The sequence below is a fragment of the Filicampus tigris genome, chromosome 1, assembly GCF_054856515.1.
Source record: "Filicampus tigris isolate MCC_2025a chromosome 1, RoL_Ftig_1.0, whole genome shotgun sequence".
NCBI classification, from domain to species: domain Eukaryota; kingdom Metazoa; phylum Chordata; class Actinopteri; order Syngnathiformes; family Syngnathidae; genus Filicampus; species Filicampus tigris.
Window position 1 is genome coordinate 11,878,147 of NC_141217.1, and position 16,754 is coordinate 11,894,900.

The 16,754-nt window shown below is 41.4% G+C and overlaps 1 protein-coding gene across 12 annotated transcripts in view; it reads left to right on the top strand.

Moving 5' to 3' along the window:
- ubr4 (ubiquitin protein ligase E3 component n-recognin 4) overlaps positions 1-16,754 on the top strand; it is a 58,732-nt gene that overhangs the window by 23,052 nt on the left and 18,926 nt on the right. For 3 of the 12 annotated variants that reach the window (XM_086033767.1, XM_086041679.1, XM_086024402.1), the window contains 24 exons: positions 1,249-1,636; positions 1,719-1,782; positions 1,901-2,092; positions 2,374-2,444; positions 2,753-2,945; positions 3,498-3,731; positions 4,586-4,756; positions 4,881-5,063; positions 5,902-6,060; positions 6,238-6,390; positions 6,475-6,702; positions 8,332-8,489; positions 8,590-8,764; positions 8,891-9,092; positions 10,725-10,888; positions 10,993-11,209; positions 11,360-11,576; positions 12,378-12,410; positions 12,639-12,702; positions 12,775-12,939; positions 15,793-15,967; positions 16,052-16,183; positions 16,298-16,419; positions 16,548-16,659. In XM_086033767.1, the coding sequence (XP_085889893.1) occupies positions 1,249-1,636; positions 1,719-1,782; positions 1,901-2,092; positions 2,374-2,444; positions 2,753-2,945; positions 3,498-3,731; positions 4,586-4,756; positions 4,881-5,063; positions 5,902-6,060; positions 6,238-6,390; positions 6,475-6,702; positions 8,332-8,489; positions 8,590-8,764; positions 8,891-9,092; positions 10,725-10,888; positions 10,993-11,209; positions 11,360-11,576; positions 12,378-12,410; positions 12,639-12,702; positions 12,775-12,939; positions 15,793-15,967; positions 16,052-16,183; positions 16,298-16,419; positions 16,548-16,659 (3,972 nt within the window). The remainder of the gene's footprint in view (positions 1-1,248; positions 1,637-1,718; positions 1,783-1,900; positions 2,093-2,373; positions 2,445-2,752; positions 2,946-3,497; positions 3,732-4,585; positions 4,757-4,880; positions 5,064-5,901; positions 6,061-6,237; positions 6,391-6,474; positions 6,703-8,331; positions 8,490-8,589; positions 8,765-8,890; positions 9,093-10,724; positions 10,889-10,992; positions 11,210-11,359; positions 11,577-12,377; positions 12,411-12,638; positions 12,703-12,774; positions 12,940-15,792; positions 15,968-16,051; positions 16,184-16,297; positions 16,420-16,547; positions 16,660-16,754) is intronic. The other 9 variants (XM_086049492.1, XM_086018519.1, XM_086023565.1 and 6 more) reach the window with 5 other exon arrangements.

Below are 16,754 nucleotides of genomic sequence, written 5' to 3' on the forward strand. Positions count from 1 at the left end.
ATCGTCTGCCACCCTGACCGCTACACCCCCAAAATAAACACAACGTAATGTACTAAAACTAAGCTTTTACAGCTCCATTTGACAAGATATGTATATCTTTGGATTATTTGGTTAATCTATACCTATGAAATTTCAGCAAATGAGGAAAACCGATCCTTTTGCCCGCATTAACTGAAAACCACATGATCGGACCCGAATTCTGATCACGTTATCGGATTGGGACGCCAGTACTATGTAAAAATGTTCAATAGAATAGAATTTGCCTTAATTACTCCTGCAATGGCGAAAATGTATTTTATAGAAATGTGTGTACTGTACTAGCAGACAGGAGTAGGAATATCAAAACTAAATACCAGTCAGTGATCAGAAGTCGTAGCTAGGCATGGGCCGTATGATAACCGTGAGCAAAAATATTGCAGTATCGCGGTATCAAAATTACAGCTCTAAAATGACCCTTTTTGGAAACATTTGGGTAAATAAAAACTGCTTTTTTTCCCATTAAACACAATCCATTTTATTTTCAAACAAAATATAGAATATTTGGTACAGAAGAAATGTGTACCATGTTAAGTTTAAATACATTTTAACATCCTTCTTCTGTTTGAATTCTTATTAGTAACTCACAGTGTCCCATCATGAGCTATTTTTAGAACTGATCGTTGGGCTACTCATGTTATTGGGGCTGACAAGTACCAGCTGGCACAATTTTTTCAAATTCTATTTTATTTAGGACAATACACACAGCGGAGGAAAAAGGCTTCCGTTTCTCTTTGGTCTTGTGCCCTCTTCCCTCCTCTTCTGTGCATAACTGCTCACCCCTGCCCTCTCTGTTTGCCGAGAAGAAAAAAGTTAACTTCAGAGGCGGCTGTTTACTCAACTCTGCAAGCAGCCAATCATACTGTGCACTTCTTAGAAAACCCCCCAAAAAATGAAAAGAAGAGCTCATTACTGGTGACAACCAGTATTTTGTGGTTATTGAAACCTTGACTTTTTAAAACGGCGGTAAACTGTTAGGCGGCATTAATAACATGACTGGCAAACCAAACACAAATATATACTGTTGGTTAAGACCCCAGCATACAGTCGACAGCTTCTAGATTTGAATCTTGGATCAGGCCTTCCTGTGTGGTGTTTACATGTTCTTCCAGCGATGTTACTGATCAACAGTTTTTAACGACATGTATATCAGATTAAAGATTATGCCGGATTAATACATTTGTCACTTGGGTGCTTTTTTTCCTCTCCTAGCGGAAAAGAGCCCAAACCCCAGTTTGCTCTGTCTTTGCGGCTCTCTGGCACAGCTGGCTTGTGTGGAACCTTCTCGTCTGCAGTCCTGGCTAACGCGCATGACTGCCACCCCACCCAAGGACTCCGAGCAGCTGGAAATTGTGCAAGAAAATCGACAACTTTTGCAACTCCTCACCACTCATATAGTGCGGGACAACAGCCAGGTGGGGGAAGGAGTGTGCACTGTCCTCCTCAGTACTCTCATCCCCATGGCGACAGACATGCTGGCTAATGGAGATGGCACAGGATTCCCTGAGCTCATGGTCATCATGGCCACTCTAGCCAGTGCTGGACAGGGAGCGGGCCACCTGCAGCTGCACAGGGCAGTTATTGACTGGCTCACGAGATGGTAAACTGTTACATGTTAGTTTAAATAAATTGGACCAAGTTGCATGAACATCCATTTCTTAAAAATGTTTTTCCCTTTTTAGCAAAAAGTATTTAACACAAAAGAATGTTGTGGAAAAAGTGAGCACAAACACGTCCCAAGGAAAGGTATGTTTTTCTTCTTTTTTTATTTATTTATTTTTTATTTTATTTTATTTTGTTTGTACTAGGGCTTCCTCGTTTGTCAGAAATAAGTCATTAATTTGTACTCCTCCTTTGATTTCAGCATGCTAGCATGTTGGAATGCTCCTGTCACATCATCTCCTACCTTGCTGATGTGATGAATGCCTTGAGGCAAAGCAATGGTCAAGGTAGCTCGGCATTACTCGTGGATGGAGAAGAGAAGGCCATGGAGGTGGACTCGGACTGGGTGGAGGAATTAGCTGTAGAGGAAGATGATTCTCAAGCGGAAGATTCTGTGAGACTTGATGTTTTTTTTTTTTTATGTGCTTGCATTTCAAATAAGGGGACATTAACATAATGGGTTTCACATTACAGTACTTTCAAGATCAAGAAAAGTTCTGGTAAACATTAGGAATGTATGTTATTGAAATAGCTGCTAATCATGCATTTTTGCCGCATTCTCGTTAAACACTTGTTAGCTAATCTGCCCATATATCGCCCGTTGGTGTTCATAAATGCATAGAGACAAAAACTGATCAATTGACTCACTTAACACAATTTGTCATTAACTAACAGGATGAAGACTCTCTCTGCAACAAACTCTGCACCTTCACAATAACTCAGAAGGAATTCATGAACCAGCACTGGTAAAGAAAAAGTCATTGGTTATTTATTGCTGCATAGATCTGGTTTAGTTCCCAGACGGCTCTAGATTTGTCCAAGCAGTTGCTACGCTTGAAAGGAATTTTTCATATAAAAACCTACTATTTCTCAACAAAGAGGGAGAATATCTTAAAGCAGTCCTTAGCATTGCGGATTATGTAAATTATAGTCAATAATGAAGAAAATAAGACAAAATATGACACAAGTGTCATTAAAATAACAGCAATCCATAAACCTAGCTATAAATTGAAGTGCCATTGTCAGGACTAAAACCGCTGCATTTCATTTCTAGGTACCACTGTCACACCTGTAAGATGGTGGATGGGGTAGGTGTGTGCACGGTTTGCGCCAAGGTCTGTCATAAAGACCATGAGATCTCCTATGCCAAATATGGCTCGTTCTTCTGTGACTGCGGGGCCAAGGAGGATGGCAGCTGCCAGGTGAGACCGAATACCTCAGGTCATCATGGGAAGAGAACAACAGCGGTAACTTTGGCTTGCAAGTCATTCCACCATTGACTTCCATCCAGTCATTTCACTTGATCAGGGCTCTATAGCTAGTCCGCACATGCCCAGTAATAGTTGACAGAAATCATGTTGCATTGCATAGGTCATGTACGAGGGGCCAGTTTTCCTAGTTAATCCTAAATGACTGCTTTGGTGTAGTTTGCATGCAATGAGCAAACCATCAACCACATTTTATGTTCTTGTTGCAAATTGTGTGAAGATTACATTACTTGTTTCTGTATTGCTAATGTATCCTAACAAAGTGATAGTTTAATATATGTGCATGTCACATCCTTTTAATAAGTTATTGTGCCAATGTTTCCAGTCTTGTCATGTTGTGTGAATCTATTTTTGGGGGGAATCAGTAAAGATAGGCTTCTTTCAGTACAATCTCCCTGGCAATTGTTTTACTAAGCAATTATTGGAGAAACAATTTTCTCCAAATTGTAAAACTAGATGATGTGATGGCATATGTTGGTATTTTCCCTTTTGCTTTTCTCACTTGGTCATATTGTGTCACATCATCAACAGGCCTTAGTGAAACGCAGCCCAAGCAGTGGCATGGGATCCACTCTCAAGGAGTCTTCAGCGTTCCAGAGCGAACTCCGCATGCCAGAGAGCGCAAGCCGTCACCAGAATGCCTCGCCCTCTGATAAAGGCAAGGTGACCATTTGTGATGGCAAACCTGGTGATGAGGAAAGACCAAAGAAGAGCAGTGCATGCAAGAATATTGAGGGCTGCCAGGAAGAGCTACTTTCACAAGTGGTGAGGAAAATAATGGAATATTGCTGCATTTATCACCAATTACTTGTTTTATTCTGATGGCTTTCTTGAAATCGATCACATTTCGCTGCTACTCCTTTAAACTAAAAGGAAACATGGAATTTTTATGCATTTCAAAAAGTTCCCAGGAGTCTGAACATGCATGTGGCCTGCTTTTGTCAAAATACCCCAAGGATTAAGAATTATAGGACATTATACACCCTGTTTCCTTCCCTGAACCCTGACATTGCCTCAAACAAATACCGCACCCCCACACTAACAACTTAAGCCCCGACGCTTATCAACGTCCGTCGTCGGATTGCGCTGCCTGATTAATGTAGCGAACACCGTCATAACATCGGATCCGGTTGAGAAGCGTCTGGTGGGCGTTTCAGCATGTTGAATTGGCGTCGTGACATTCGGTCACTCTGATTGGCTGTTAGTTAGCGAATTAGTGCACGGTGCAAGAACAGGAAGTGACGAATGCGGATAAACAGTAGAGCCTTGAGAATTCCGCCTTTGCCCCCTTAATTAAGAGCGAAGGTTAACATAAGTATTGCACGATACTGTGTCAGTGTGAGGGCTTGCTTCGTGTTGGAGTTCATTGTGGGCGAAAAAATATAGCGTAGTGCATTGGTTACGTTTTTGTATTCCACCCCGCCAATAGCTTTCAGTTTGGCTTTTCCTAACCATGAGGAATAGTGACCATCACCGCCGGCCGATGGTATGGAGGGGTATTATATGTCCCAGCGTGACGTGCAGACAGTCAGCCCGACACCACAATACATTTTGTCAAAATATGACTTGGGCCATTATTTTAAGAGGTTGACGATATTGTCTCGGATGTCTCCCAACAGAATGCATCGTCTACTGCTGCCGTCATACTGGAAATGCTCATGTTTCTAATGGAAGCCATTCAGAATAATTTCCAGCAGGCATCGGCTGTAGGAAGCAGCAGCCGGGCACAGCAAGCTCTCAATGAACTTCACACTCAGGACAAAAATGTGGATATGACAGATCAGCTAATGGTAGGATCATCTCCATTGGTATTTTTGTTGTTGTTGTTGTTGCGATGTTTGTCAGGAGCTTCACTCATTGACCTTTTTCAAAACCCATGCTCTTCAGTTCCTCATTGTCCCCTTTTCTGTTCAGGTACCCACACTTGGCTCTCAGGAAGGGGCTTTTGAGAATGTGAGGATGAATTACAGTGGCGACCAGGGGCAAACAATTCGCCAGCTTATTAGTGCTCATGTGCTGAGGCGTGTTGCCATGTGTGTCTTGTCTTCACCTCATGGCCGCCGCCAACACCTTGCAGTCAGCCATGAAAAGGGAAAGGTGAGCCTCACTCGTGGTAGGCTACACTTAAAAGCTTATAGTGAAAATTTCTCAGGTACAGTTCAACCCATTAAGGCCTAAAGCGCCTGACTCAACAGCTCCCCAAAACCTAAGGTCGTCTTTGGAATTACCCTTGAAAACCTGAAGTTTTCCCAGAAATTCAACACCTACAAAATAATTAATATCTCATCCCCTGTAGCAGACAGAAACATAATTCCAAAAGAATTTGAGAGCGTAGACATGTGACTTTCACACAGACTCAAGTTTATTCATCTTTGTTTCAATCGAAGAGGTAAAAATAAAATGTCAGTGCAAGAGAAGCACTACATTTAATTTAAAAAAAAATTGTGGTAATTACCATCCTCTTTTCTGTTACAAAGACGTCGATATTGCCATTATCTACAAACATATATCTTAACCATATCTCACATTCTACTGGTTCCAAGTGCACATTCACGTTGTCTATATCATTGCCGTTATTCATTTCAGAGATCCTGCGATCGACGGCGTCCGCCATTACTGCTCGAAAAAATTCCAGATATCCTCCAACGACTCACGACACTGTCACATGTCTATTCTGATGCATTTCATTGGTTAAGACACAGAGAATGAAATATTGAATAGAAAATGACGTATACGCTCTCCCGTCTTAAGGGTAGAAAGACGCAACAGCGCTCCCGGCTCTAGTGGTGGAAACGCGGTTATGCGCTCCCGTCCTTAATGGGTTAATAGTCAATACTAATATAGCTGTTCTAAATGCATGAGTACCAATTAGCCAATAAAAATTCCAAATTATTCCAGCAAAATTACTTCATTATCTAATTTGCATCCATCGCAGATAACAGTTTTGCAGCTGTCTACCCTTTTGAAGCAAGCTGACTCAAGCAAGAGGAAGCTGACACTCACCCGTCTGGCCTCTGCCCCAGTCCCTTTCACTGTCCTCAGTCTCACAGGCAACCCTTGTAATGAAGATTACCTGGCTGTGTGTGGCCTCAAGGTAGGTTCATGTTCCTACATCACATTCATTGTGTAAGTAGGGGGAAACAAACCGAAAACTTACCTTTGATTAGCCTAATGTAGAATTGTTTTTATTTTTCAGCAGGCTTTTTGGCTAACTTGGCAGTAATTCATGGTAGATAGCTGTTGATGTGCTCTCTCATTTGCTCTCTTTCAGGACTGCCATGTGCTCACCTTCAGTAGCACAGGCTCTGTGTCCGACCATCTGGTGCTGCACCCACAACTAGCTACTGGCAATTTCATCATCAAAGCTATTTGGTTGCCAGGCTCGCAAACTGAGCTAGCAATCATCACTGCTGATTTTGTCAAGGTATGCATGACAAGAAAAATACATGTACTGGTGCCTCGAAGGCTAATTAAGATTGGTATTTGTCATATTCAATGTGTCTCACAGATTTATGACTTGTCTGTGGATGCTTTGAGTCCCATGTACTACTTCCTACTACCAAGTTCCAAGATTCGTGATGCTACCTTCCTTTTCAACGAAGAAGGAAAGAACATCATTGTCATAATGTCTTCAGCGGGTTACATATATACGCAAGTCATGGATGAATCCAGCAGTGCTCAACATGGCCCTTTCTATGTCACGAATGTGTTAGAGATAAGCCATGAAGACTTGAAGGTAAGACATAATTAAAAGATAGATCTCGATATTGGATGTTAGTGGATGAAAAGCCAAGATACTTAAAATGGAAGTTTGCAGTTTTCAAGCTGTTAGCGAGGTTTAAATGTAGGCTGCCTTTAAACTAAGTCATGCCTCTCACTAACGTGAGCATGCAGCTATGGCATGCACTTTAAGAATGTGCACATAAACTGGCTGTTTTTAGCCACGGTTGGCTCCCCTGCTAGCATGACTTATTCATGGTCGAGTATTATGTTGTAACCCTTGTTTTGTCTGTAGAGATATTCACTTCCTTTTTGTCCAATTCCTCCTCTTGTTGCTAACCAAATCTTAATAATCCAGCCAAAGAAACTGAGACTGCTGGGTGTCCCTGATCGCAGGGAGAGGCCTTGCCTAGGTCACGCCTTCATCTTTCTGATCAGACTATTCTTGTCACGGTGTGATACGTTTTAATATAATAATTAGAAATTTGCAAAGGCAATACACAATGTTTGGCACAAGCGTGTCAAGTAGGGCTTCCACAAACTATTATTGTGCTAATCGACTAATCACCAACAATAGTGCTGAGTTGCATTAATACTATGAAACTACCTATAATTACAATACTTGTAAACATATTTCACTTTTTTGGAGACCAATCATTTTTTGTAATGATGAGGATAGTGGAATCAAATGGACTTTAAAAACTTAAAGTTTAGAGGAATGTTTTTTTTTTTTGTTTTTTTTTTGAGCAATCTAAATTAGTACACAATAACAAGTCTGTATGTTATGTCTTTTATTATTAGGTGTTGCCATTAAGGGTTTGTGGAAAAAAGATCATGTTGTGTTAACTTGGAGTGCTGAGATTTCCGATTCTTAAACGCAACACGGCTGCGTAGAAGCTACAATGTTAGTGTACCACAACAGGACATGCACGGTAGCCTGTGTGTGCTAACTTTCAGAAACGACCATCCCAATGTGAGAAATGAAATCGGGCATCAGTCACGTGCTTCCTCTTTAGATGCTCAATTATCACGGCATTATTAGCTATGAAAAGGAGATTTACATCGTATGAAATGCAGACACGGTTACTAACGCTAACTCAGGAGCCATGACGCCATTACCCACAATGCTTCTGTTTACATCACGGATGGTCCCGCATTACCACCACTGCGCATGTGCGTTGTAGAGAAGCATGCAGGCCAGGACGGGGGACACGAGGGTTTTTTGAGAGGAAAAACACAGCAGCAAATAATTAGATCTATAAATAAACAATGCTTCTATTATCCACTGTCCACTATTAAAATGAAGTGTCGACAATTTTGGTCGAAGATGTCGTGTTAGTAATCTAATCTTGGCAGTTCTAGTCTAGTTCTGTCAACTGATTTACCCAATGTGCGTATGCAGTTTGTTTACAGTAGAGAGAGCTGCTATGGTTAACATGGCGTTGCGAATCGATTTTTTTTTTTTACATTGATGCATATTTTAAGCATTTATATCGATATAAAATCGATATTCGATAAATCGTTACATCCCTATAAATGACAAAATGTTTATTTCATTTTTTTTGTTCATCTGCAAACTCCCCTTAAGATGAGAATTGACCTTTAAATTCTGGAAGATGTGTTGATTCTTAGTTTTTTCTTTTAGGATAGCAACGGTCAAGTTGCTGGAGGAGGGGTGTCAGTATATTACTCCCATGTGCTCCAAATGCTTTTCTTCAGCTACAGCCAGGGAAAGTCCTTTGCTGCCACAGTGAGTCGCAGCACCACTGAGGTGCAGCGACTCTTCCCCATCAATGTCAAAGGGTATGGGTGTTTTATCTACATATAACAATTATCCTGGGTTTTTTTTAGCAAGGAAAGTGATGTTGACCTGTTAACTGGTGTCCTTTATGCCCATTTTTAGTTCCAATGGCAGCAGCAGTAAAATGTCACCAGCCCTTTGCCAGTGGTCTGAGGTCATGAACCACCCAGGGCTTGTATGCTGTGTGCAGCAAACAACAGGCATTCCACTGGTTATTATGGTTAAGCCTGACACCTTCCTTATTCAAGAAATTAAAACTCTGCCAGCCAAAGCTAAGGTAAGGGCCACTAAAGCACATGCATTGCTAATGGTTTAAATAGTACATTGATAGGTTGCTGTAAGAATCAATTTTCTGGCTTAATTGTTGTATTTCCTAGTGCTTCATCATTTTCTCTCCAACTAGATTCAAGACATGGTAGCAATTCGACACACTGCCAGTAATGAGCAACAGCGCACAACCATGATTCTTCTATGCGAGGACGGAAGCCTGCGAATCTACATGGCTAATGTGGACAACACCTCGTACTGGCTGCAGCCCTCACTACAACCCAGCTGTGGTATCAATATCATGAAGCCCGTCCGCAAGCGCAAAGCTGCTGCTACCGGTGAGTTTGTACAATTTTTTTTTTATGTCAATATGAAAAAAGTAAAGCATTCAAATTGAGATGGTATATAACGTATACGTGTGGGGGGGGATAAAATCCCTATCCTCAGGCACTGTGCCTTAGTGTGCCGAAAGCGGGCATTTTCCGAGGGCACGGCGCCACGAATCCCCGGTCAAGTGAGCAAAGATGGGTGTCTTTCGATGTGGTGAAGCGCCCATTGAGCAGAAAACAGCAGTCATTTGGCAAAATAAAAATTTATGAACTATTCAAAATCTGAGCAGCCTACGTTAGCCTCTCTACAGTTTGAAACTGCTCCATTTGGTAGGTGAATTGGTGAATGACCCAAAATTGACTGATAAAAAGTGTCAAAATAGAAGAAGGGAAAAAACACTTCATCATGTCTAAATCCATTGCACTGTAGTTGCCGCCTCCATCCACTTATGAGGTGGATTGCATGAGAAACATTCATTGTGGTTGTTGATGCAGTTTTAGTTGATGCAATAGGGCAGCACGTTGGCCGACTGGTTAGCACGTCAGCCTCACTGTGCAGAGGTCGTACGTTCGAATGCGGCCCCGGCCTTCCCGTGTGGACTTTGCATGTTCTCTATGTGCCTGTGTGGGTTTTCTCAGGGTACTCCGGTTTCCTCCCACGTTCCAAAAACATGCAGCGTAGGGAGTGATGTCACAATATTGGCAATATCGCAATATTAAAAATGGCCACGATATCAAAGGCATGGTGGGGCCCGGGATGGCCATGTTTTCACTAACAAGTTCATTTTATATATTTTTTGATCAGGAAAATGGAAAGAGTTGTCATTTTCTATTTTATCAATAAATTTGGGAGAAATTAGTAAATAAGTGACTCCATGAATAACTAGGGATGCTCCGATCGATCGGGCACCAATCATGATCGGCCGATTTTCGTGAAAAATTCCGTGATCGGAATATTCGATCAAAGCCTTTTATTGCCGATCAAAACATCCGATCACCCGCAGCTCATGCTTGGCTGCCGCGAGACGAAATGGCAAAAAAGTTAATTTGTTTAATACGCGACGACGTCCCTCCGTCCAAAAGCATCACTCGCGCCGCCCTGCACGCAAACGCGCCCGCCGCGCGAGCTACAGTGAGTCCAATTGAAACACGCCGCCAGAAAGGCTCCCTAATGCAGCCGCGCCTCCGCTGCGAGCAGGGGGGAGGGACGCCACACAAGGCTGCAAAGCATGAGCTGCGGCTGATCGGATGTTTTGATCGGCAATAAAAAGCTTTGATCGAATATTCCAACCAGCGCAGTTGGTGTGAACATAGCATTGTCTGCTGTGTGTGTGGAGTTTGCGTCTTGTAATACTGTATATGCCATGAAAAAGTAGCTCTCGCCATGCTCCCCGCATGGCCAAAAGTTTCAACATCTCTCCAGATCTCACCAGAGATCTGCAGAAGCTGGATAACGATCCTGATCATTTGATTCAGGTGTGTGTTACAGCAGGGACAGATAGAAAACAGGCAGGACACCTTAGTTGATGTAATATATTAGAATAGAATAAGCTTGTTTTAGTAAAATTCTGTACAAATTGACATTGTAAGGCGTTGATAACATCCTTAAGAATTAAATTGACGGTTTTTTTTTGTCTTAAGCAACCCGAACCTCCAGTCAGGTGACATTCCCTGTAGACTTTTTTGAGCACAACCAGCAACTGACAGAGGTGGAGTTTGGAGGCAATGACTTGCTGCAGGTCTACAACGGACAGCAGATTAAACACAGGCTCAACTCTACTGGGATGTACGTGGCCAATACAAAGGTAGGCTCAGTGTGGCCAAGACACGGTTAGCTTTGACCTAATCTTTCTATCAGACGGTTAATAATGAACATGCAACTCTTTCCAATTCTGTGCTTTGCACTTAGCCTGGGGGATTCACCGTGGAAGCAGTCAACAGCAACAGCTCAATGGTGATGACAGGCATGCGAGTGCAGGTTGGCACTCAGGCCATTGAGAGGGCTCCCTCCTATGTGGAGGTCTTTGGTCGCACCATGCAGATAAATCTTACAAGGGCACGCTGGTTTGACTTCCCCTTCACCAGAGAAGAGGCGTTACAGGCTGACAAGAAGCTGTCAATTTTCAGTAAGTGCATGACTGCTGTGATTTCTCTTCTAACTTACATGTGGTTTCAGACGACGGGTGGGGTGGGGGCGAGGGAGGGGGGTCGCACCAAACCTGTAACTGGTTTATGGGCACATTTACATGCTCTTTTGACTTCTTTTGTCATGTCAGTTGGAGCATCGGTTGACCCAGCTGGAGTCACCATGTTGGATTCAATCAAGATCTATGGAAAAACTAAAGAACAGTTTGGTTGGCCTGAGGAACCACCAGAGGACTTCTCGTCCACCTCTGTAAATAATGTCTGCAGTCCCAACCTTAACCAGGGCAATGGCACCTCTGATGGCGATGTTGTGACGCCATCCACCACCAGTGGCACTGTGCTCGAGAGGTACGGCTTTCAACTCATTAGTATTATTTATAAAAAAAAAATTTTACTCATAAGTCAATGGAATTGGTGTATTTCCTGTTTAGGCTTTCTTTTATCTAATTGTCTGTTTAGCACCATACTATGATATGTATATTTAGAATCAACATGGCCCTGTAACAGTTTAAAACAAGCAGTGGCAGTATCCATCTTTAAAGGGACAGTGTGTCGAATGCTTTGATTTTTCAATGCTCATTCATTTTAAAAACCCACTATTTAATTTCAATATTAGGCAAACAAATATGTTCTATCAAATCAACGCGCATTTTTAAAATATAATTGAAGGTCTAGTAAGCTCGAATTATATTACAGAGGGCCCGTATCCCCTACAGGAGGCTGACATGTTTCGCTGCCACCTTTGTGTTACGGATACGCGAAGGAGACACAAACTTTGCGAACGCAGTTCGTCAGCATGCCCCTAGATTTGTCCCTTTAATCGTGTATATAAATCATAACGACAATCCTATTTCGCGAAACTGTTTTGCTCGTATGGTATACATTTGCCCAAAATATTCAGTTGTGATTATGGTTAAAAACTGTGTACATTTTCCATTTGATTTTCCATGAGTCTAACCTTTAAGCTTGAGCTGTTTTTAATTATTGGTGGTGGGGTTCTTTGAGTAATTGGTGCATGGCTACAGCAGTCATCTTTTTTGCATGCCTCATTTGTTTTTAGCAGTCGTTTAATTTCACTTGTTTATTTCTGTGATCCTCACACTTTTTATGTTCTTTTTTTTCTTTTGCTCCCAAATATACAATAAAAAGTTGTGAAACTGAGTCCTTATCCACCTTGGACCGGTTAGTAACAGCCCTTTCTCTGCTCGTTTTGTTGTATGTTTTTGTGCACGTGTGCCTGTTTGTGTGTTCATGCCTGACACTGTGAAATTGCAACGCACCATCTTTTTCTGACAACATTCTTGCAGTGTGATATACATTTAGTAGATTAGTTTTATTTTTGCACTTAATCACTTTTTGGACAAACTCAAAACTAGTGGTGGTGGAGCTGATTTTTACTTTTACTTGCAGGCTTGTGGTCAGTGCACTTGAAGCTCTGGAAAGCTGCTTTGCTGTTGGTTCCTCAAATGAAAAGGTAGATCAAATAGAATTTGGAATGTCGTATTATAGTACCGAAACATTTGAATGAAACCTTGTCTGTCTTTAGGGTGCCTTTATAACCATTGACTTAATGCAGGAAAAGAACAAGGCTGCTGCACTGGAGCTGGCCACTCTACTCCTCTCAATGCCAACTCCAGCAGGTGTGCAGCAGCAGACGAAAGGACTTCTTGCCAGCCTTCACACCAGTCGCACTGCCTATCACAACCACAAGGTAGATCAAAACATACAATATATGACAGTAGTAATATTGTAGAGTAGCTAATCTGTAAGGATAATAAGATGCAGCCGCAGGATCATGGTTCAGGTCACGCAGCGGACATTATTAAGTTGCAGTTAGAGAGTGCTATTTAGAGAAAAGTATTTCTTGTGGTTCTTTGCCATTTGCAGGAAAAACATAGAACAAAGTTTAAATTTAATTTCCCTTGAGGGAAGTATGTTTATATTATTGATAATGATATACCATATTTTTCAGACCTTAAGTCGCTCCGGAGTATAAGTCGCAACAGTCAAAAAATGCATTATGAAGAAGAAGGGGGGAAAAAAAACAAGTCGCACTAGACAATAAGTCTAATTTTTTGGTAACTTTATTTTACAAAAAACAAGAACATTCGGTTGGATTGGAAACTTGTGCCTCTAACTAAGGAAAGGTTTTTCTTTTTAGTTTAAAATGGCTTGCCTTAACTAGAATCTAGCTTTGCATTGTGGCCAATCCTTGTCGGATATTACGGCTTTTCGTGCTGTAAATAGTAAATCCTTTTTATGCTGGATGCCGCATGCTAAAAAAAAGGTGGTGGTAATGCAAGGTAAGGTATTTGCCAACCACCAAAAGTTGAAGAAATGGAAGAAGAAACAGAAGTAGAAGTAGTAGTAGTCACCTCAACTGTGTGACAGATTTGTTAGTTTGCTGCCGCCTCCCACGTAGGGATGTAACAATAACCAAATGTCACGATACGATAATACCACAATATGAACCTTTTACCATACGATATTCAGCACGATATTGTGGGGAGGTTGGCAGTATATAAAATGCTCATGATACTGTATAAAAACTCACTATATATATTTTTTAAAAAGCTCCTATTAGAAGAAAAAAAACACATCACAATATTATGTTTTTGTACAAAACAAAATTCACAAGACAGGCTTAGTCATTTTGTGGTCATGTTCTCCTGTTGGCTCTGCAGCGCAAAGTATCATGGTCTATGCAGTTTACAATGCTGTGTTCGGCTGAGTGGGTGGACAAAGATGTTGGAAAATATTTGCTGTTATGACTGATTTATGGGACCTTTTATTGGTTAGAACATTGTTTTATTCATGTGAGCAATAATCTGTTTAATTTCAGAAAAATACACCGCAACGACAGACAGCGACACTGACCATTTAAGTACCTTATGCGCACGCATGAGATGTAATACCCCTTCATACCATTGGCGGTGGTAGTCACTATTCCTCATGGTTAGAAAAAGCCAACCGGAAAACTATTGGCGGGGCCGGTTTATAAAAACGTAAATAATACATTCAGCTATATTTTTCGCTCACGATGAACTCCCACGCAACACAAACCCTCACGCTCTCGACACAGTATCGTGAAATACTTTACATTGTCAACCCTCGCTCTTGTACTTGTAAGATTAAGCCAGCAAAGGCGTTTACCTTCCAACAAGCCAATGTTTAGGATTTTAAAAATAAAGCAAATACTATTGGAACTACTGGAGTGGTTCAATACTAAATATATCCAGGTGTAAGAATGGTCAAGTTAAAGTCCAAACCTGAATCAGATCTGTGGAAAGATCTGAAAACTGCAGCTCACAAACGCGCTCCATCTAACCTTAGTGAGCTCAAGCTGTTTTGTAAGAAAGAATGGGCAAAATGTTCTGCCTCTACATGTGCAAAATTGATAGACATACCCCAAAAGACTTGCAGCTGTAATCACAGCAAGAGGTGGTTCTACCAAGTATTAACACAGGGGAGTGAATAACTTCGTAAGTCTTACTTTTTGTTTTTTTTTATGTTAAAAAAAAAAAGTTTGAAATATTGTAGAGTCTGTGTCTGGGCCGCATCAAGTATTCCACAAAAAAGATGATCAGGTATTCAGAAAAAAAAAAAAAGAAGTTTATGTAATCCAGTCTTCCCAAATCTATTAGTTACAGTTCAGAACAGGGTCAGAATGTGAACAAAATTGGTGACCGGGTCCTCTCTCTCATCTCTCTGGTACTTTGCATACTCCTCAGCTTGTTTATTTGAGTAATGACGTCTGATTTCTTGAGCACCGCAACTTTCTCACTTTCTCTGTGCTTAACAACAAATAAATAATTCTGTCTCCGTTTTTTTTTTTTTTTTTTTTTTTTTAATTGTTCTCGTCACCAACTTTTCTCTTCTTGGCAGATTTTGAAAATGAGGGGGACTCGGTGATCTTTTCCTTCCACATTGTGTCACTTCAGAATTACGTTTCGCCGAAAGCTGTCATGATCCTGAGCTATGGTCGAGATTAAAAAAAAAAAACATGCAAAATGCCCAGGGCAACAGCACAGCAAAAACAACATTAAATTAACATGTCAAGTGGGGGGCTGCAAAATATCATCCTGCGGGGCTGCAAAGCGGCCCTGGGCCGCGACTTTGAAACGACTGAACTACAACCATTGAATGTGAATAGGAGAAGGGATAGAGAATTCAGCACAGTGGTGCAAGAAATGAAAGGCATTGTCTGTCTGTACTTAAGCTCAAACCACTTTTAATAATGAAGAGTGTATTATATTATTGTATTAATCCACTTCAGCCCCGTACTCATAACACCAACAGAAAAACTTTGTAACATATTTTTTTAAGTAAGAAAATTTGTGTTCCAATATCTTCTACTTAGTTAACATTTGACAATGTTGTTACTCAGCCTGTCTGCCGTTTTGCATTATGTTTGCATTAAGCCAACCTCCCTAAGGCAAAGTTGTGTTTTTTTCAATACGCATGTACTTCTCTTTGTTTTATGTTTAATTCGGCACAGTGGTTGAGAATCGCTGACATATTGGCATGAGGGAGTAAGACATTAACTTTGATATCTGCTCCCCAGGACCAGTCCCTGCTGAGCAATGCAGTGCAGTGTCTGAACAGCTGCAGTCGTGAGGGCAAAGAACTAGACCCTGATGTCTTCCAGAGGCTTGTGATCACTGCCCGCTCCATCGCAATTATGAGGCCCAATAATTTGGTTCATTTCACGGAATCAAAGTTACTGCAACTAGACTCTGGTGAGAGGCTATTAAATTGATGTGCCAACTGCACAAGTATTGTATAGGTATATGCAAAAATGTACTTGTTTTGTATTGATCCAGACGTGACAGATGATGGGCAAAAGCATGTGGATGGCGAAAGCCATAATTTCATTACTCAACTGATGAGTAACTTTTGGAAGCTACACTCTCTGAAACCAAAGAACGCCTTTCTTGCTCCTGCATGCCTGCCCGGTAAGTGCATCATTTAAGCGTGAGGGGCAGCAAGTCAAATTTTTTTTTTCGAGATGAAACAAGAATCAAGGAGAAACCCAATTTATGGATGTGCATCTTCCTCTCCCTCCAAAGGACTTACTCATGTGGAGGCAACAGTAAATGCCCTGGTGGACATCATCCATGCATACTGCACATGTGAGCTTGATTACATCAATGTGGCCTCCAAAATCTACATGCAAATGTTGCTATGCCCTGTAAGTACATCAACAAACTATTAAATCGATATTACAGTATTTGTAATTTATATTGCTTATGTGTCCCTCAATGCTACAAACTCGTTAGACTTGTATTAATCGCGCCCGATAATGGTTGCTCATTTCAGGACACAGCAGTGAGCTTTGCTTGTAAGCAGGCACTGATCAGAGTGCTTCGACCACGAAATAAGCGTCGCCATGTTACCCTTCCATCTCCCCCACGCTCCAACACCCCCATAGGTATGTTTCCATAAGCTTTATGCAATGATTCTTGTATACACTGTAAAATAGTGTCCGGTCAGAAAAACATTTCAGTCCCTTAAGAATGGCTGTGG